This window comes from Lipophrys pholis (genome assembly GCF_963383615.2).
Source record: "Lipophrys pholis genome assembly, chromosome: 5".
NCBI lineage: Eukaryota > Metazoa > Chordata > Actinopteri > Blenniiformes > Blenniidae > Lipophrys > Lipophrys pholis.
In genome coordinates, this window is record NC_137628.1 from 29,355,212 (window position 1) to 29,377,452 (window position 22,241).

At 41.6% G+C, this 22,241-nt stretch overlaps 2 protein-coding genes across 4 annotated transcripts; one reads left to right on the top strand and one right to left on the bottom strand.

Annotated features, from left to right (window-relative positions):
• Positions 1 to 2,173: 2,173 nt before the first annotated feature.
• On the top strand, positions 2,174 to 5,021 carry ndufb7 (NADH:ubiquinone oxidoreductase subunit B7). Its single transcript, XM_080463847.1, has 3 exons — positions 2,174 to 2,429; positions 3,737 to 3,905; positions 4,781 to 5,021. The coding sequence occupies exons 1-3, from the start codon at positions 2,318 to 2,320 to the stop codon at positions 4,866 to 4,868; spliced, it is 369 nt and encodes a 122-aa protein (XP_080319973.1). The 5' UTR covers positions 2,174 to 2,317; the 3' UTR covers positions 4,869 to 5,021.
• On the bottom strand, positions 4,704 to 19,672 carry tecrb (trans-2,3-enoyl-CoA reductase b). 3 transcript variants are annotated; one of them, XM_080463824.1, is made up of 13 exons: positions 19,616 to 19,672; positions 18,142 to 18,174; positions 15,079 to 15,129; positions 10,174 to 10,225; positions 10,045 to 10,089; positions 9,834 to 9,937; positions 8,645 to 8,760; positions 7,841 to 7,946; positions 7,673 to 7,745; positions 7,426 to 7,469; positions 7,218 to 7,275; positions 6,379 to 6,467; positions 4,704 to 5,505 (listed from the first exon to the last, which is right to left on the bottom strand). In XM_080463824.1, the coding sequence occupies exons 1-13, from the start codon at positions 19,628 to 19,630 to the stop codon at positions 5,332 to 5,334; spliced, it is 960 nt and encodes a 319-aa protein (XP_080319950.1). In that variant the 5' UTR covers positions 19,631 to 19,672; the 3' UTR covers positions 4,704 to 5,331. The 3 variants fall into 3 exon arrangements, with proteins under 3 accessions (XP_080319950.1, XP_080319951.1, XP_080319949.1); XM_080463825.1 differs by lacking the exon at positions 18,142 to 18,174; XM_080463823.1 differs by lacking the exons at positions 18,142 to 18,174; positions 19,616 to 19,672 and having other exon boundaries at positions 15,079 to 15,461.
• Between the last annotated feature and the right edge of the window lie 2,569 nt (positions 19,673 to 22,241).

The window sequence follows — 22,241 nt, forward strand, 5'->3', positions numbered from 1 at the left end:
AAGGAGAACAAATAAGATAAAGGGTTTATAAGATAAACGTAATAAAATAAGTTAAAATCTATTGTTTATTGGAAAGCCTGAAGGAAGGACAGTGTTTTATGACCTGGTCTAAAGGAAGTGGGCGTGTCGGGAAGATCGTTCCACAGGTGAGGAGAGTAAACAGGAACTAAAAGTTACTTCAACTGAGCATTCTGAGCTTTATAGTCAAAAATAAAAACATTGAAGTCAATGGTTTCAAGCTGATTAGCCCGAGAATTTGATGTTTTCTTTGCCAATTTTTTTTTTTTTACAATTTTCATAGTGGACCAGAGCAGGCTTTATGTTTGACACCCTTGCTTTAATTTCTATCACAGATAAGAAGAGCTAATGGAATTCAACATATTTCTTGAATATCGTGAGGATCTACTTCCTGAGAAAATGAAAACAACTCTGACGGCAGAGCGTCTGTGGTGATGAAACCTCTCCTGCACCACAAATTGACATGAAAGTAGGAACAATGTTCGGAGCGTTCCTCTGCTGAAGGTCTGTAGCTCAGGTGTTCGTCTCACATCTTTAAAAAGCTGCTGCTTGTCCTCAAAAGAAAGTTGTGAAAATGTCTTGATTGTTTCTAGCGCTGCCATCCTGCCTGGTAACCCGCCAACTAGCTGGAGAGCGTAGCTGTATCAATTCACTAATGCACTATGAATGTACCTTTAGCATTTAGCATAGCACGGCTACGTCCAAAGGCAGCGTAGCAATCTGCCTTTTTACGTAAACGATTTTCATATTGGAGAACTGACTGCGAATGAGCAAACATTCATACACTGGATATGACAGCAGTGTCGCTTCAGGAAGGGGTGTGGCCTTCAGGAAGGGGTGTGGACTTCAGGAGAGGGTGTGGCCTTCAGTAAGGGGTGTGGCCTTCAGGAAGGGGTGTGGACTTCAGGAGAGGGTGTGGCCTTCAGTAAGGGGTGTGGCCTTCAGGAAGGGGTGTGGACTTCAGGAGAGGATGTGGCCTTCAGTAAGGGGTGTGGCCTTCGGGAGGGTGTGTGGCCTTCACAGTAAGACAGTTCAGGAGTGAGTGACTTGTGCCGCCTCTCTGCCGTACCAGGAGATGGCGGTGTTGAGTCATTTGGGCTATGAAAAGCAAAGAATGCTGACACTTTCAAACCTATAGGTTTTGTCAGCTACCGGAAATTGAAAAATCTATTATACTTATATTATAATTAAAATAAATAATCAAAATTAATATTTCATTCATTTCAATTCAGCCTTGGGCACTGCCTTCCCTGCCTGCACTTCACTGGCGAGAATAATGGCGTCAATTTAGTGCCAAAAAACACAAGCGCATAAAAACTGTAATTGCACACAGTTTGCCCACAATCTGCGCTCGCTGTCTCGGTCTGGAGACAGCGAGCGCTGTGACACCTGTGATCTCTCTACGCGGTGATGTTGCGTTTCGGTACTTTAGGGTGGGCATTGCATAGACGGCCTCGTAATCCCCCCCTCCTTTCTGATTGGCCACTTTAAACGTCACTGTTGTAGAATCTACCAGGAAACTTTAGAGCACTTCATGTTTCCGTCTGCTGACAAGCTTTATGGAGATGCTGATTTAATTTTCCATGACGCAGACTGAGAGACCATTTAAAGGCTCAGGAAACCTTTGCAGGTGTTTCGAGTTCATTAGCTGATTAGGGTGTGACACCGTGACTTTCCAAAACTGAACTTTTCCACAATATTCGATTTTTCTCAGACACTGAATTTTGGGTTTTCACTATCTGTAAGCCATAACCGTCAACATTTTAAGAAATAAAGGCTTGAAATGTTCCACTCTATGTGTCATGAGCCTATGTCATATATGGGTTTGACCTTCTGAAATTAGTGACAAACAATATTGAACATTTTCATGATATTCAAATTTTTTGAGATGTACAACGTGCTTATTAATAGTGCATTAATAGTGCTAAGAAAAAGCAGAAGCAACTGTTGTAATATCATATTACGACAGTCGTTTCTGCTTATTCTTAACAGCCGTTAGCAAAATGGAAACACTAATTAAATTTTGAACATCGAGAGTCACAATTGAATTAGTTGGAGAGTAATATGCTTTGCATTAATACATTTTGTTGTCTTTACTACCGCTAACCAACAAGCGGAACGTTTGTGCTTCCAGCCGGAAGTTGTTTCCGCTAGGGAGCGATACGCGGCGACACACGGAAGTGGTGCAGTGTTCTGTGGAGGTGACCGAATGGCAGAAAGCAGAAACATTTAGAAAACAGAGGATAATTGCAGCGGAGTTTAGTTCTACCGGAGTTCGGCCCGGAGCTTCTTTCCCACGATGGGAGCTCACCTGGGCAGACGGTATGTCACCGAGAGGGACACGGAACCGGACCCGAACAAAAAGTTCGAATTCGACCCGCAGTTCGGCTTCGAGGAGCGAAAGGAGAGAGGTTAGTCCGCAAAACGGCTCCAATTCTGTCTTTAGGGACGAATTTTATGTTTCCGGTTCAGTTTTTACGAACAAAAGTTCAGAAGATTCAGGTTCAGTTGCTCCAGCCGGATTCAGCTAACGTTAGCTTAGCATCCAGTTTGTATGTTTAAAATACTGCAGTGAATCCTGAAGGTCTCTCCCTAAAAGGTACTCGAAATATAGATTTTTAATCACATTCAAGCAGTGTTGTCAGCAGTGAACATTCCAAAATTTTTACCTGTTAATGCTGCTATCACATTCGGCAGGTAAGCAATGTTTATAAGGTTATTAATGTCAACATTATTATGGACAAATGGATTAATTTTGCCTTTCTAATCAATGCATTGGTCAAAATAATGCAACAGGCATTTAATACGAATTCACAATAAGGACCAATGTGTCCATTTAACTAGTCAATAGTGTTTGTTGTGTTTCCCTGTTAATCTCATTCTGCAGTTTCCACCTCTGAGCTCAACCCTTTATATTAACATTTAATATGAATTATTTAACTTCACATTGCACTATTGTTTACTTCAACTTGTATTCATTGTGTGTGCAGCTGTAACAAGAATTTTCCCCAGAGATTAATGAAATACTTCTGGTCCAATACCAATGATGGTAAATGGATTTCACTCATATCGGTGGTGTGATATTATAAGTTTTGGTTTTATGATGGTGACGAGCACAACAAAACCAAACATAGAAACACAGTTTTGACAGAAGGCCACCCCTTTGGAGGCTTTATAGAAATCACCAGCGTGATGAAATCCCTGTTTGCAATGTTGTAAACGATTTTGAGAAGCTCTCTGAACATGGAGCTAAAAATAAATAAAAAGAGGCATTTAAAGGTTAAAATAGGAGGTAGCGTCGGCCTGAGATGCAGTTACAAACACTGCAGAGAAATCTCTCTGGAGGAAACTATTTGAATTAATTGCACTAGTTGAGATGTTTGCACTATGAATCACCTCTTTGTATTTTAATATTGTGTTCAGGAAATAGTTTATTTGAAGGATGAGTACGGTTTAGAGAGAAAAGATGTTGCCCGGCAAACTGGTTTAAAGTTTGTTTGTCGCTTTGGCACATCAAGCAACCCAGAGGAGTGTTGGCAGATGGATTTAGACAATATTTAAATCAAACTTTAGTCCTAAAAAACCTGCAAAAGTCAATATTAAGTCTGTCAGCAGATCTTGATTACACACAGAAGGACCACAGCTGATCCGGTGTGGTGATGAGACCCGACTGAGAGATTCCGTCCCCCAGTTGAGCTTTTGTTTCTGCCGTCGTCAGTGATGGTTGCGTCCCAGGAGCAGATGAACTTGGCCCAGCTGCCGGTGGAGCAGAGAGACTACTGCGCTCACTACCTGCTGAAGTTCTTGAAGTGCAAGAGAGACAACTGGCCCAACTTCCTGGCCTGCAACCATGAGAGGCACGACTGGGACTACTGCGAACACCAGGAGTGAGTGTCTGCAGCCGCCGCCGCCCACTGACACGCTTTTGTGATTTTTCCATCAAATCAAATTTACCTGGAGCCAAAACAAACATGTTTAACCTTTTAAAATGAGGCTGAAACACGACAAAACTGTATTATGAAGTTTCAGTTTAGGATGATCAACATTTCATTACCTGATTTTAGAGGTTTCATCCTTTCCCTGCATTTTTGGACAATTCTGACATTTTAGAACAGAAATACTTAATTAATCCCAGAGGGAAAGTCTTTTAACCTCCACACAGAATAAATAGAAAGTGCAATACCAAATAAAAGGATAAAAATTATATATTATGTACAAGGCTTATGTCAGCACAGGAAGGATGAAATGAACCAAAACACAGTAAACATTAGTTACAGGGAGGAGTTATAGTCTTATGGCGGAAGAATATTTTAGTCATTTTAACCCCTTTTAAAGCCATTTTGCTTTTTTTTCATTTATAAGCATTTCTTCTTTAGTTATTGTGCTTTTATTTTAATCAAAGAAGTCATTTTGAGAGTAACTGGTGTGTAAATAAGTTTAGGTATAATTTAGTGAAACCTACACTACAAAAGGTCCAAAGAGCTGCAGGTTTACAGAAAGACACCTGGAACTAATTTACTTTAATGGTCCCTGCCTATGAAAACACAACTTCACAATAAAAGCGTCAGTGTTGTTTGACTTGTTTCAGACTTTATCTTCCTCAATCAGCCTGTTAATGTGAAGCTCAGTCTGTTAGTGACACAGGAAACATTCAGACGTTTCTTCACGGAGCCACACTCCCTTCTCCTGTTGTATTAAAGCTGCTAAAAGTTTTTTTTATTTATTGTCATAATAACACACAACCATATGTTTCTGCTTGCAGCTACGTGATGCGCATGAAGGAGTACGAGAGGGAGAGGAGGCTGCAGCTGAGGAAGAAGAGAATCCAAGCTCAGGCTGAAGCTGCATGATGCAACATCCTGCGATTCGGCTTTGTACATAACCAATAAACAATGTTAACTCTAAAAACCTCGAGTCGCGTCAATGTGAAGGATCCTGCCTGAACAGACACAAGACAGTTGGTTTTATTTATTTTTTTAATAAATTACTTCAGACATTAACACACTTCTGGTTTCAGATAAATATTCATGACCGATCAGTTTAAGATGAGTAAACTCTGAACATCAGGGTCCAATGATTTGTTTTGATGGCGGTGGAACACAAATATCAAGAAACCAGCCAGAATGAGTAGTTCTGTCATTAAAAAAGAAGAATTAGAGCCATTTGAGATTTTCACTATAGAGGAGCAGGACGGGAAGCTTTGCTAGGAGGAGAAACTGGGAGACACCTCAAACTCTTCAGTCTATAAGTTCCAGTGTGGTGGGGGTGGGGGGGTCAGGCGGGGGGGGCTAGCAGGGCGGCGGCTGAGCCATCCTACAGGACGAAGGGCAGGATGGGCGAGCGGAGCGGCGGGTAGTCGCGGAACTCCTTCAGGTAGCTGCGGTGCTTCCCTTTGGCCCAAACCGTCATCTGGATGAAGCCCACCAGCGTGAAGAAGGCCACCGGCAGACACTGGGTCATCAGGGTGAAGCCCAGCCAGGAGCCCAGCTGCAACACAAGACCGCACTCCTTCACCTTTCACTTCATCACTCCTTCACCTTTCACTTCATCACTCCTTCACCTTTCACTTCATCACTCCTTCACCCACGCCAACGCGTGTCCGACTGGTTCATTCCAGACCGACAGTATCGGCAGGCTGCAGAATGTTTAATAAACTGGATGACGAACACGAGGTGGAGTCACAGCGGCGCCACCAGGGGGCAGCAGCAGCCTCAGGAGCAAGGAGAACAAACAAGGCTGGTCCAGAAGATCAGACATCACCGGACTGACTGACTGACTGACTGACTGCAGCCGGGAGGGGAAAGAAATGTGTTGACATTAACGTAGCTTTTTAAAATTCTGACAAGTTATTCTATGAAATAAAACTGTATTTTGAATTCCAGCTATTTTGCATTTATAGGTTAAGAAATTGTTGCTCTTTTAGTAAATTGTTTTTTTTTTAGCATTTTTTTCCGTTTAAATGTTTTTTCTTTACACATTCTCTTGTGGGTAAATTTTTTTGAGCTGTTTTTTTGTCATTTTTAGCCACTTTAAGCAATTTGAGTTGTTTTCTTTTTAAATGTGGTGTTTAGCCATCGTCACTTTTTTGGCTCCTTTAAACAAAGAGAAAAGAGTAATTTAGAAACAGAGTCTGGTGTGTAAATAAGTGGAAACTAAAGTTTTGTGAAAGCTTCTCAGGAGCCACTCTAGAAGGGCTGAAGAGCCACGAGCTGCAGGTCTCAGTACCAGACTATTTCATTTTAATCTTTCTGCTTCATCTCTGAGATCCAAGTGAGGAAAATCTTTCTTCTGCGTTTAGTTTTGACCTCAGTTGTCATCTGGGCTCTGCTCAGTTTTAGTGTGAAAGATCAAACATGTCACCTCGTAGGTGTAGTTGGGACAAGAAACCAGCAGGAAGATCCAGGTGAAGGGGTTCTTGGTGGGATAGGGGATCTTCCTGGTCTTGGAGCCTGGATTCAGGGAGGAAGAGAACATCAGGACTTAATATAAGACTTTTTATGACTTGGAACAGAATTTAATGCCAAAGTCATCGTCCCTGACAGAACCTGTACCACGCTGGAATTCAATGTTCAGGATCAATCCGTCCAACTTCTGATACAGTAAAATCACCACTGAGCAGCAGTACTGGTAACAATAGCAGCTGGAACTCACTTTCCTCAAAACAGGAGATCTTATCTTTAGATATTAGTGTTGTTTTCTAATTCTCCTTCTGTTGATCATCATAACTTCACTGCTTTTATTCTGAAATTCTCAACTAGACAAATGAAGACACAGGACTATAGAGTGTCTTGCAGAAAAAAGGTAATACACTTTAATACTATACAGTTAAACAATGACAGTACCTTTGGAATGTACTTATCTTACCAATCATTTCTATTAATAATAACAATCACCTTCCAGTTGTTTTTTGGTAAATATTTCTTATCTGGTTTCTTACTGGAACCAGGAACAGTGAAGTTAAAAACATGGCAGCAAAACTTAAGACCTACAATATCAAGTTTAATACCTTTTTAATTATCTTTTAAGGTATTAAATGCAGATTTGTAAATTCAATACTTTTAAGAACCCTGGTTGATGATGGACATGAACATGGAAACGAAGGTTGCAGTTGAAAAGCAGTTGGCAGGATGTCAGCAAGCAAAACGTTCTAATCACACAAAGCAGAAAGGACAGAGAGAGGAGGAGCCGGCGGAGCTCACCGGGTGGACGGAGGTTCCTCAGAGCAACGTGGATGGAAAAGTTGCCGATCTGACAGAACTAAAGAAGGAACATTGATAAAGTCCAAAGTTATTCATGCTGAAAAGAGCAAAACACAGAATGTTTTAGCATGACCTCACAAAAAGAAGAACTTTTTGCTTGGATCATTTCTCCAAATAAAACGCCACATTATGAATTCAGGTTCCTTACCAGGAACACGATGAGAGCCAGTCTGATCTGCTGCTCCCCGTAAACTGCAAAATACAGTGAAATGAGGATTAAATGCATTTTGGCAGAACTGAGGGGTATTTCACCAGGAGGCGTTCAGGGAAAATTATTGTGGTTTGTTTGTAAAATTTGCACTTTGTGAGTTAAAAGTATGAACGAGAAAATAAATTACAACTTTTCTCTTTAGTGTTTTTATTAAAGTTGTGTCGTCGTGTGGCTGCAGACTCACTGGGCGGCGTGTACAGAGGGTGGTTGATGTAATACGCCATCCACGCTGCAAAGCCCCAGTAGTAGGTACAGTTCTGAAACACACAATGGAAACAACGTCCACTGCCTCGTCCTCGGGAATAAAACCTTGCTTTTCTTTTAAAAAACAAAAAACAAACGTGCGTCTCACCTTGAAGATGTTGCGTAGCGGCATCGTCCCGTGAGAGAAGCGATGGACAAACAAGGTCTCGAGGAGCCGCTTCATGTAGTGGAACGAGTGACACATACAGGCCAGACTGGAAACATGAAGACAGCTAGTTTACCTCTAAGGGCCTGGTCACATCCCCCCGTTTGCCCCGGACCAGAGATCCCTTCATGGTTCCCGGTTCCTTTACAAAACGATCTTTCTATAGAGGGCGGGGTGAGAGGACGTGACGTAGAGCGCAATGCATTCTGGGTAGTAAACAAACAAGGCTAACCGCGCAAATCAGAAGAAGAAGATGCAGAAAGAAAAAAGTTTTGAATATATTTCGCTGACAGACACGGAGTAGAGAGGTAGAAGAAGAGAGGAAGAAGTAGAGAGGAAGAAGTAGAGGATGAAATAGAGAGGAAGAAGTAGAGAGGAGGAAGTAGAGGATGAAATAGAGAGGAAGAAGTAGAGAGGAGGAAGTAGTGAGGAAGACTCTCATTGATATCTGGTCTGAAGACTTTATATCGAGGTTTTTTGTGGCTACCCATTAGCCACGAGCTAACTAGCCTCGCCACCTCAGGCTAAAGGGGCGGGACTTCCAGTTTCAGTCCAGACCAATCGATGAGCCCTGGTTCTTCTTCACTTCCTCTCTGGCCAGTGTGTTTCAGGCGACAGCGCCCCCAAACCGGCAGATGTTGTAACTGCGTGACGTTTCCCAGACGACTCGATCGGGTCTATAAATGCAGTGTGAACGCAAACCGAGCCAAATGAAGGGGTGAAAACTCTCAGCACTAAAACACTCACTGAACGACCCAGTGTTTACTGGTGGTGAAGTCGTATTTGGGGGCGTAGATGAAAGGAACCCTGAAGTAGAACATCAGGTAGATGACGAGAGGTCCAGTGTACTCGGTGAGGAAAACCTGAGAAAGACAAACAAGTAGAAGAGACAGACCGTCACGTTTGTTTGGTGTCTGTTGCTGCAGCTCTGAACCGCATCTTAAACTTTCTCTCTCGTCACTTCGTGGAGCTTAAACCAACACAATTCAGAGTCTTGGAGAACTTTTGTTAACTAACTTGTGAGTGACATGGTTGAAGCAATAATGTTGCACCACATTAGGTAAACATGTGATAATGTTATTGATTACTGCGACAATCAGATTATTTGCTATAAATTCAAACATCACATATATTCCCAAAATGTACATCTGCAGGTCCTTGATTCCATCTGATTTCTGCCCTGCGGCCAACGGGTATGAAATACTGTAATTTCCAGACTATAGGACACTACTTTTTTCACAGACTTTGAACCCTGCAGCTAAAACAATGACTCGGCTATTTATGGATTTTTAAAGGTTAATGAGCTCCATGCCGATATTACCTTGGTGATGCGTTCAGGTGCATCACGTAACTCCAACCTTTCTTTTTCAATTTAAAATTTGGTGGGTGCGGCTTATATTCAGGTGCTCAATAGTCCAGAAATTACGGTAATTTAAAATAAACTAACTAAATAAATATATATATATGGTTCTTTTTCCTTTTCTTTGTTTTGTTAGTATTAAAAAAATTGTATCCCCAAACATTTTATGTTGCGAGTGTAAAAATAACTGACAAAACAATTAACTTTGTGATAATAAAATACAATTATTTTGAGATTTAACGCCTGTGGAAAAGTGTATAAATGTCAGCTAATTAATGACTGACAAAGTAATTAAACCTTACAGGAACTTTACCATTTGCTCTGTGGTTTAAGAAAAATAGTTCTCATTTAAGAAATGATCCAAAGCAAATAAATGATAAATTCCTGTCGTCGTCACTGCAGAGCTGAAAACAAGTGGAACAACAAACTGCTGTGTGCCAAGTTAACACGGCGCTCAGGAGGTAACCTTTGACTCCACGAGCACATTCTGCCTTTTTGCACAGAGCAATCTCAGTCCAGCTCCGCTCGAAGTGTTTGGATTGTTGGACCTGCAGGTTTCTCTCCTGGCCTACTCACTGTGACCCAGCTGATCTGAGCTCCCAGGTCTCTGAAGTAGAAGGTGGCCGTGGTCCCGACAGGAAGTTGCTGCAGAACATCTTCATCCTTCAGAGACTTCCCCTCTGAAACACACACACAGATCACGCCATGCTGATATTTACTGTAAATGAACCGAGAAGCTGCAGTTTATTCTCATTACTGAGCAACAGAATGAGGCTGGTGGACATACTGGGGTCGAGGCGGATGGACTGTCTGGCCGGGTACCACTGAGGATCTGAAACAGAAACACAAGCGTTTCACGGAGGTCTGAAGAGTTGGACTTCGTTATGAATCGGACGTCTGAGGAGAGGTAGCTCACGGCTCTTGTGGAACATGGACTTGATCTCCCCGATGGTGGCATTCGGCTCGACCTACAAATAACAGCAGAATAAATCAGAGCTGCGACGCAACAAAGCAGCAGATAATAACCCGGCTTCCATTCATGATGATGATTAGAGGTAAATTTAGCTGCGGCTGCTCCACACCCAATGGATGTGTGTTATCTAACAGCTGGTGACACACACACACACACACACACACACACACACACACACACACACACACACACACACACACACACACACACACACACACACACACACACACACACACACACACACACACACACACACACACACACACACACACACACACACACACACACACACACACACACACACACACACACACACACACACACACACACACACACACACACACACACACACACACTCCAGGCTGCCCAACAACACCTCCTATAAACACAAAGGTAAACACGGACGCCGCTGCAGTGGAATTCTGAGGCCAGGAGCCGAGAGGGATCGTTTACAGTGACGATGACTTTCTGAATTATTTGACTCAAAGGCTTTATTGATAAAAAAACAGATGACATTCAAGTGGAGATACCCAGCATGCCTCACTCCGCCATCGGCTTCAGTTACGGGCCATTAAAACCAGTTTAAAAACACAAGCTCAATGTTCTCAAGATGATAAATGTTATAAAACCTGGAATTCCTCTATAAGTAAACAACTAAAATGTAGCTTCACTTATCAGAATATACTTTATTCCTAAGTAATCCAGCAGATTACAAGGTATTACAACGTCCCAACACATGAAAAACAAACAGTATGAGCTGAAGTTTATGAGCATGTAAAATAAAACGCTCCAATGGATGTTATGGAACGACGCGGCTTAATCCCAAGAAAAACTTGCACAGCAGCAGTGCAACAAAACAAAACCATTCAGACAGATAATATCCATCGTCAATGTTCACATTTGATTAAATATAACAGAACCTTTTGGTTTGAGTGTAAAGGGCTGGACGCCGTGTTGCATCTGGACCACAGCTGCTGCTGTTTTCTCGCGTGTTCAGGAACTGGATTCATAAAAAATTTAATTTAGAATATTTCAAGGATTTGAAAAGGACCCTGATTAAAGTTGTAATGAATACAACAGCAGCGCTGCAGGATAGTTTAACATGTGATAATGTTCAGTATTTCGTTCTCCAGGTGACCTGCAGTAAATAAACAAGTAATGTCTTTCTGCTTCAGGATTTGCACTTTCAAACTGTTCGATCCAACTTTAACCGGAAACAACAGTTTGTTTTGTAACTTTGTGATTTATATGCGACTTGATTTATCAGCTCATGATTATCATTTGAATTATTTTTAAGTAAAATAACCACAGATAAAAATTACACTTTTCCTCAAAAGGAGCAAGAGCAGGCTGAGATTTCTGTTACCTCCTTGTGCACTGGGACTATGTTTAGGTCTGATGCCTTTAATTTCATATTGGATAGATTATTTACTGGATCAGTATCAAGATACCGGCCTTCTGAGAAGCCATAAATATTTATCCCCAAGTGACAATAGATTAGATATTAAAGAAAAAAAAAGTGTGCATTGCATACAATTCTATTTTTGTAAATTGTAGAAAAAAAGATAATTCTGAGTGAAAAATGACGGACATAATAAACATGTCGTCGTCTTCTTCTTCCTGTTCAAACTGGCCGAGACGACGGGAGCAGATACTTCTGAGAAAGGAGTGAGACGAGAGGAAACTGCTGCCAAACATTTGGAAAGTATCTTTTTCCATATTTGTTTTGCTCTCAGATCAAATGCTTTCTCAGTGAGCATGTGACGGCAGCGGCCCACACAGCGTTCAGCACTGATAAATCAAATTATCACTAATTAATATGTAAAAAAACATTTTCTAATAGGATCTAATATTGGACAGTTATCAATTAACGACATGAAAATATTTTCTTTTAGTAAAGAAATGAAAATCCAAACCACAACGTATGCGGGACACAATTATTGGCAACCTTCACCAATATTTGGTTTCAGAAGCTTTAGCGAAGTGACGGCTTCTCAACATCTCCAGTGTCCCTCCAGCTTCCTGCAGCTGTTTGCTTCTGGTCTGGAACTCTCGTCCTCCCTGATGACCGACGGCTTTTTTAAGATTGTGGATCCTTTACGGCGAGGCCAGATTTAGCTCTCAGTTTGATTTGATCAGGATTCAATACCGGATCGTTTTGAAACGCAGGTTGTCTTAATCAAAGACCCAATACCTTCACCTCCTGGTTGACCGACGCAGGGAAAACATGTTTCTTACCCAAACGTCTAAATAAGGTAGATATTTTATACTTACTTTGACGCATTTAATTCCTTCTGAACCAGATGCAGCAAAGCAGCCCTCTAGCATGATGGTGCCTCCACCATGTTTTGCAGATTAATCGGTCGATTGCAGCCATTAGAGACTAGTTGGTAATAAATGGGCTCGGTTGGTAGAGCGGCCATCTCCCAATCGGAAGGTTGCAGGTTCTATTCCCATCTCTGCCTGCCTACATGCCAAAGTGTCCTTGGGCAAGACACTGAACCCCAAACTGCCTTGGTGAATGTCGTGAGAGAGTGAGTGGTTGGTGGTGGTCAGAAGGGCTTCTGTCAGTCTACCCCAGGGCAACTGTGGCTACATACGTAGTTTACCACCGTCGAGTGAATGAATAATGCAACGTGAAGCGTCTTTCACTCTCTGAGAAAAAGCTCTATATAAAACCCATGATTTATTATTATTAATTATGGAGGAATGAAAAAACGACTGCCTTGTGACCTCGGCTCTCATCCTCTCCTGAAGAGTACCAGCCATCTCCAAGAACCTCTCAGTGACCCCACAGGCATTCCCTTTCCCCCAACAGGGTTCATTCAGGATGTCGTATACACACAAACTCGGTCTGTCAGTTTCACTCAGTGAAGCTACTTTAAGGAAACCAGTTCCCTGAAGAGCCTGTGGGTCCAGATCAGATTCCGTGGTGTCCATGAAATCGACCTTCCAAAGGTGATAAGATTGGGATGCTACGGCCACAGAACCTCTGCTAAGCCGACAAGAGTGTATAAATCCAGGAAGGATAGACGCACACGCTCCGAGGTACTGAGGAGTAACTTTTAATAAGCCCCGTCTCGTCTGACTGACAGCGTCAAGAACACGACTCATGCAACTCAACACACTGACAGGACTCACACCAACTATGCACTAAACCCTGCTAATGCAGCAGCACAAACCTGCACAACTAATTCAATCTGTCTGACAAAGTAGACGCAAAGTACAGGCCAAGTACTGTCAGTATGCCCGGTACAACGACAGGCTTACACATCCCAGTACGATAAATATAGCTAAAGCAACAGGGACTTCCTTCAGTCCAGACTGTAAACAAGACAAACAACCTGCGTGCAACTTAAACATGTAGATGAAAAACCTGTAAAGAAATTCACACATAAAAAAAAAAAAAAAGGTTTTATTTTGAAATATTACAAGTGAAAAAACCAAAACTCTCAGGTAACTAACGATGATTTATCCGAGGTCAAAAGTTCAAGGAATCAGGGAAAGTGCAGCACATATGAACAGTGTTGATTGGGGGCAGCGGTGGGCGTAATGAAAGAGACGCAGGTTCGAACAAAGAGACGTTTCCTGGTTAAAATCCTACTGAGCAAGGCCTCAACTGCTCAGCCGGTCAGGACATCAAAATAAAGATCACTTGACTTGCGATGGTCACAGCAAGAGAGTGCAGCCAGAAGAGAAGGTATTTATTATTTATTAAAAGTAATCATTATGAGGATTAGAAGATTAATAAAGCACTAGTAATGTTAAATAAAAATGTTTAATCCATATGAACAATCTTACATTGTATAGAACCTTCTAAATAGTACTTCTTGAGGTTTCGTAGCTGCTGTCAAATAATAGAAATATTTTTATTATAACAATTATTCAGCATTTTGTCTGCTTTTCATAGAAACCTGAGTCTTGGCAAAAAGCTTCATTTACCCTTTTTACTGATTATCATACATTGTTCTGTCAGTTTTACGACAATGACCCATTCAAATTGTGTTTAATTTTGCTCATTTCTCATAAAACACGTTTCAACTTTGCTGTGTCCCTCATTACGTTCCTGTCTTTGTCTTATGCCAGTCATCTGAGAAGAATCAATACTAATCTGAAAGAATGATTGATTCAACAGCTTGAAGTCTCAATAAAAATGTGTTTGTTTCTGCAGACTGTAAAGATTTATAGGAACAAAGTGTTAAAATACAATACATGCCTGCACATTGTGAAGGAATGTATTTACTAGCATCTAAATATGCAATATGAACACTGTAATTGATATTCACAATATCAGCGAGGAGCACATTTCATGCCTTCATAGTAAGACAGTGCATATAAACACCTGCATGTCTGAGGCTGTACTGTAGTACTGTACCATCAGCCATATATATATATAAATATATATATATAACTGCTACTACAGCCTCAGAAATAACACACATTTAAATACTGGTATTGCAGCTCATTCAGAAAACCATGTTGAATATAAAAAAAAAAAAAAACCTTCAGCAGAAGTGCCTGGTTGTAGAAATGCTGCAGCAGAAAAAAAACCGTACAATTCAGAGCAAACTTTTTGTTGGAGCATAAACTTCTCAGATAAATGAAGTACGGCTGCACTTTGTGGCTGGCAGTGTGATAGTGACCGTGCAGCTCTCCTGTGTTCTAGAAAACACCTGACACACGAGACTCTCCACTGTAACATAAGACAGGATATGATGCATCTGTTGCAAGCGAGATTAAAAGCATTTTATTTTATTTCTTTAATGGAGCTGTTCATATTAACGTGTGATTAACCTGGCATCAAGAGGAAAATCATTGATCATGTGGAAAATAGGAATCAGTGCTTACCTTGTCCATGAAGCAGAGCTTGTCCTTGGTCTTGGCATCCAGTATCTCCACCTCAAAGAAAACAACAGCCTTTTTAGCTTTTTTGGCAGGTTTGCGTTTGACCGGGGCTTGACCCGGCAGTGGAACAGGAACGACTGCCCCGTTGGACGTCTTTTTGCCGGTGGTGGCCTCTAGCGCTAGTGCATCCATGTCCACGGTTCTCCTCCTGCTCTTAGTTTATTCCCTTCGTCGCCTCAACTCTTCCCCCCAGTCCTCTGGTCCCTCCCCACCTCCCCAGCCGTCTCCCTGATCGAGCCTGAGAGGAGAGGGGCAGCACTCAGCTGTGGAAATAAATCTGTCTGCTCCCCGGCTCCTCCACCCACCCCTCCCTACCTCCCTCCCTCCCTCCCCCCGTCATGCTGCTTTATTTAACTGCCAGCCGACCCCCGCAGAGCAAACATACGCCACATGTGTGAGGTCACGCGTATGTCGGAATGCCCGCCGCATCCGCAGTGGCAAACTGTCATCTACGTATATATCTGCAGATAGAAACTTCTATCTGCAGCTTCCCTTCGGAGGCTTCGTTTTGAAATAACGATAATGACCCCATCCACCTTTCAGCTCATGGCTAACCGGGAGGATGGAGGACAACACCTCCCCTTTCCTAGTCTGACCCTTCGCTTCCTCCCCCTGCTAATTTTAAGCCTCTGCTGCTAACTCTGCAGAACCAGGCTTCTCCCAGCAGACCCCACACCTCCGTGATGTCATGGGTTTACTGTTGATCACACCAAGCAGACATGCAGCTCCTGTGAGGACCATTGAACACCGAGACACCTGAAACCACCGGGTTTGGTCACCCGCTGCTCCAGCGCACAAACGCTTTCACAATCTGGACCTCAGAGACAGACGGCACAGCTCGATCTCTCAGAGGGAGTCGCCTTCTCTTGCTACCACAGGGTGAGAATACTCCAGACTGAGAGGGCTTAGCCAGGGTATCCCCCCCACCCCCCCTCTGGTGAAGCCCAATCCCACCCTTACACTGTCTTATGGCAGAAAGACGGGAATCAGTTTCCGTTATGAATGAAAGACACACGGTCACAAGTGGCAACGGGGAGGTTTGGGCCATGTCCTCTATTTATGGTCAAGAAGCTATAAATACACAGAATAAAATGTTGTGGGCGTCTATCAGGGAGTGGAACAGATCACAAAACTCGTGGTTTACATCAAATTATGGCTTTGAAACTAAACAAAATGGTCAAAACTTCTTGATTTTACTTACTAGTCTCATACAAACGGCCTATACAGTTAAATATGCTGGATGTTTTAAAAAGGGTTAAACATAGTTCTATGTTTTATACATAGTTCAGAATCAGGCAGATGATTATATGAAGCTGTAACTATTGGTCTAACTTACATATAGTTCTGGACGATGCATGTGCATACGAATGTACACACACACAGAATGTTCCTTTGTGTGCCAGTATTTTCCCTTTCATGGTTTTAGTCTCATGTGAAGCACTTGACATGTTTTGCTTTACATGAAGTTTCACTTCACTGCCTGAAACGTGAAATAATTCCGTGACGCCGATGTTCTTTTCTTCACCAGCTTTCAAAAAGTTGTGTTTCCAGTGTTTCCGAGCCGTTGTCACGGAGACGGACATCCAAGCACAACGCATGGGTTTGTGTTTTTACTTGATAACATTGTGGTGTTAACGGGGAATGAGACCTGCAGTAAACATATAATACAGGCTCCAGCAACAGATATTTGGTACTTTATAATCTTCATGTGAGCCAATACGGTAGCTCTGCTATAGATGTTGCTCGTATGATATTCAGTTTTGTTATTAAGAGTAGCAAGCACTGATCAATAAAGCCTCCGACTACAACCAGGAACCAACATATAGTTCACTTATAAAAAAAGATCTTTGTGAAGGCAGAGTTCATGGCAGAGCAGCTCCTCTGGGTCACAATCGATTACACAAGTGTTTATACTGAGAATATGTATCACAACTGAAAAGGTATATTAATGTCCCCAAACAATTTCAATACTCATTTTTGAACAAATCAGTTGATCTACATTAACAGGGTAGAAACCAAACAGGCACGTCGTCCACGTTAAATGAGCGGAACACATGACGGTGCGATCGAGACTTCAGAGAAATGAGCCCATGTGTTTCTCTGAGGCAACTTGACAGTCCCTCCCCCCTCATCAGGTCTATATAAAACCTCTGGCAGTGACAGTGTGTACTGGGATGGCACGCCGGGCCACGGTGAAGCACAGAGCAGAAATTCTGTGCAATTGCGACAGTAAACATTAAATATTCCGTGATGACCCACAATGCTTTGCTGGTTTGACTTTACCTTCAGCTACAAGACAAGGTAAGATCATTTTTACCTGGTTTGACACAAAAATTAATTTTTAGTTTTGTTGTTTTAAATTGAGATTCAGGCACACTCTTAAATGTTATACGCTATCTGGTGGAAATGCAATGAAAAAAATGATTTAGGTAATAAAACACATGAGCGTAAATGATGCCAACAACTTTTCTAAAAAGTAATAATGAAAAGTTTAGTGGGATCATTAATCATCTTGGTACGTATCAATGCTTCTACTCAGTCTAGCTGCAGTGTCCAAATGTCTCCTATACCTAAAGTTTTTATATGTTTGTAATTTCATAACTATGGGTTTTGGAGCTTTTGCTGTAAATGTGTTTCCTCCACGGACAACATAGTCAGCATTTCGTTCAGTTCAACTGGAAGCAGCATTTTCTAAAAAGCCTCGTCGCCAGAATGAGTAGAAATAGTAGTGGGAAAGTGAATCTGATTGAAGAGACTGAACAGAAGAACAGAAGATCTAGTTTCCCAGGAGTGTGTGTAAGCCTGGCCGTCGCAGTGGATTCACAAATATTTAAAGAGATCTACTTTCTGAAAGAACTGATTAAGAAATTCTGATGAGAATTCAAACATTATCCGTCCCAACAGAAACACTAAATAATAATACCTTAATTATGTAAATGTTTGCTGATCCTAAACATATTATTATAGATTCTGTTTTAACGACAAATGGAGCAGGAATGTTTTTACCTTCGTCAGCGCGTCGTCTGCCGACCCGACGCTCTGAGGAAGTTAAAAACATTCCTGCTTCATTTGTCGTTAAAACAGAATCTATAATAATACTGAATAATAAGAATCATGTAGAGGTGCTTCTCAACAAATCTGAATATCATAAAACATTTTTTACCAGTAATGTCCACGCTCGGTATGCAGTGGTCAGTGTCTTTGCTCCAAAACTTTGAGACAGATTGGCTTTGGGCGTCAGGCTGACCTCGACACTGCCTGATTGAAAACCACATTTAAAGACTCACTTTACCTCACTGTGGTCATTTTTTTAAACTAAATTTCAAACCCGATGTCATTATTTACTGCTTTGAAATCTGTTTGTCACCAGATTATTTAATTTTGTTGGAAAATGCTCTGTAATTTTGGATTCTGTAAAGTTTTAAAAATGTAATTCTTGAAAAGAAAAAACAAATCCATTCAATAGTATAAAATACTCTGATATTGTGATACATTTTTCCTTTTTACTAACTAAACTTAAATAAATCCCCATCCTATTTCTAGGCTGTGGGGGGCAGCCACGTCCAGGCACCCCGGGGAGCTTATGGGGGTCAAGAGTCATGCTCAGGGACCCACAGTGGTGACCAGTCCACTGTGGGATTCGAACCTGCGAACATCTTCTCCAGCCTCTCGGCCACTGCTGCTCAAATTATGCTTCATAGCCTTTCAAATTTATTTTGTCTTTTTCAGATCTGCAGGATGTTTATCAAACATTTGATTTTTAGTGCTACTAAAGAGGATCGTACTGATCACATCTACTACTAAATATACTTATTTCCCTCTGTACAAATGCTTATGTAAATGCTTCTGTTTATGTCTCCTCGGTGTCAAAGCCACATCCAGACAGAGAAAGCAGAGGAACCAGAGCTGACTGGTTGGTTCACTTCCAAATCCTGTCTGATGGGTTTAACAAAAGGAGGTGAACCGGTGAAGGACTGATGCTTCTGCCACCACTTCTTAACATGCACTTGTTCCAAGTCCTGGGGTGCGTCCGAATAGTGCCATCCATCTCCTTTCCTATCGGTACCTTTTCTTTGAGGAGATAAGAGGCGCCATGAGTGTGTCCGGCCACAGATGGCGACAACGCAGAGCTTTACTCAACCTAATCAGCCCAGTTAGCAGTGAACTTAATGTCGGCAGGTGAGAAACGCCGCCAGGCAGGTGTGATAATGTGCAGGTCGTGTTCGTGGTGCTGCGTCTGCCAGTAAAGCCCGTGCAGCTCCCGGGAACAGGCCCCGGGCTCCTCGGTCTCACTCCGGACAGGCGGCGCTGCGGCAGCGTGCTGCTCTAACACTCACTCTTCCCCTTTACACTGGAATTATAACTCATATTCTGGAGTTCACACGTCAACAAGTAATTGCGATATATCGTACGTTTCTCATTAACTCCATTATGTCTCGAACGAGCGCCTGATAATCAGAGTTTGATGAAGACTACTCACCTCGTAGTGCTTCATCTTGGCAGCGAGCGCCTCTTCCTAATAACCCGAATGAGTGACAGGGCAGCGACCAATCAGAGGACAGGAACACAACTGCTGAGGACGCCATGGGCGGGGCTTAAAGCGGACCTCCAGCCAATAGAAGGCCGCATGAGGGACGCGAACACGCCCTCGCGCTCCGTGATTGAACCAATGAGATGAGCAGAGAGGAGCTTGCTGACGTGATTTGATTTGTTCACGTTGCCTGAATGGAGGCTGTGTTTACTGATCCATTATATGTAGGCTCATTTCTCATATTCATTCCTTTTTTACTTTCCCCCGGTTTGAATTATTTTTTTTACGTTCTTTGGCTTTTTGGTGCATTTTAATGTTCATTTACAAATTAGAGACGCCATATCATCATTGTATGATGTACAACGAAATTGGAAAACTGCTCCTCTCACAGTGCAAAAATAATGCAATATATCAAAAAATAGTACATTATAGCAAAAAATAGTGCAATATAAGAAAAGTACAATATGACCAAGAATAGTGCAATATGACAAAGAATAGTGCAATATAAGAATAGTACAATATGACAAAAAAGAATGCAATATAACAACAAATAGTGCAATACAACAAAGACTATAGTATATAACAAAAGGTCCACAGATCATAGTAGATGTTTGAGTTGTTTTTGATGTGCAGAATGTGTGTGAATCGATGAACGTGTGAATTTATCGCGTTTTTGGTAAAGAAACTTTTTCTGAGTCCACGTACCAGGATTTGAAAACCCGGATATTTCCCCTCTATATTTACAAAAAAAACTTAATTGACACGACCTGCATATCCACCAAAATAAGAGTTGCTATGAGACTCGTAGCTGCGTTTATGTGTGAATGTAAGAAACACAGAGAAATATCACCGTTTTTTAAAATACCCCGGTCCGTGTGAACGTGGCCTGAGTCTCTTTGTCTTTGGTGTGATACACCTGCAGCGGCTGCCAGAGGGCAAAAGGTCAAAAAGGTGGAAACCAAGACGTGAGCTGTGCTTGATAATGTTGTGTGCTCTCTGAAGAACCAGGAGGTGTAAAAGTCCATCAGGGAGGGAAGAGACCAAGACAACAATCACCAGGCTGCCCTCTGTAACCTCATCAATCCTCTATGAACATTTACTTCTGCTTGTTCAAATACACTTGTGTACATTTTTGTCTGAATAAAGTTTACTTTTTCTTATTATAGTGTCACATTACTGTTGGTAAACAAAATAAATTTGTATTGCAAAGGCACAATTATTGTTTCTTCTTATGTTTCTTTTTATGTTTCTCTTTCAATGTTTGATATTTCTAAGCGTGTAAAGTCTAATGTTTATTTTTCTTGCATTCCTATTTTATTGTGACAACTGGGTAAGCATAAATTAAACAATCACCTTTTTTGTTCCTTCACACGTATTTGTAAAGTCATTTTGCTTTCAAATGTTTTTGATTTTCTTTATAAATGATACTCCTGTTTTATGGCTCCGCTTTATGTTTCCAAGTAGTTGTTAAAATGAAAGATATCCGCTAACATACACACTTGCACATATAAATGAGCCCATGCAAACACACATGCAACACACACACAAACACCCATGTAACTATCCAGACTTATAAAATCATACTTATCCTCTTTTATCTTTTCAATGTGGAACCAATTCCTGCTGACACTGAATGAAAACCACAGCACACCACCAAGAGCAGCGCAGTCCATTGCAGTGGAAAGACGGAGAGACATTTACCTCCAGCTTCCTGCATCTTATTTTGCTCATTAACCTCATATGCATGTTTCTGTGTTGTGAGAGAGATCAGGAGGAAATCCACAGAGGCACAGGGAGGACCTGAAAAACTCCAAACATAAAGCCTCTATGACCTTTTACCCCAAATCTATTATCGTGAGCCACTCCAGGTTTTTAAATAGAATATAACAACTTCACTCAGTCAGGGGGATCAGTTGAAACGTTTTCACCCTTCACCAGGTGACACTCCCTGAAAAAACAGGTTTAGCTTCACTCCACAGCGATAGATACTCCTTCAGTTACTTTCATCTTCTTTGCAGGCTTACTTTTGTTTTTTTTTCTCCAAATGCTTGATCGGACCTGTGATGTTAGGGTGGGGTTCCGCAAAATCTGTCTCTTAGTCAGTGAAGTGCTTGAAGAAGGTCAATTATTTTTCAAACGCACACACATGAAATATCCCAAGCTTGACATTTGTCAGGAGAATACAGTAGTTCATTTTGAATGATCTTATATCTTTTACTTTATGAATCAGACTATTAACTAAAGAGACAGAATCGTCTGCCATCTTGAAAGTGCAATACTTTTGACTTGACTTAAGATTTCAAACTTTCTTCAAGTTGTCAAGATGTGATAAATTTGTTTTTATACTTGAATACAAAAGTCTCCACTTCAGCAGCTTTCACATCAAACTTCTCTTTTCTCTGCATGTCTACTGCAGACGGTGAAGGTTGACATAGAGCTGCTTGCTATCAGACTGGATGCCACTACAGGAACGGATGTGTGACTAGAGACGTGTCAAAATAACAACCTGATCGTTTAAAGGCTCTGCCAAGTTCTTCAACTGAATTTGAATGACAATCTTCAGTTGCGTTTTCAG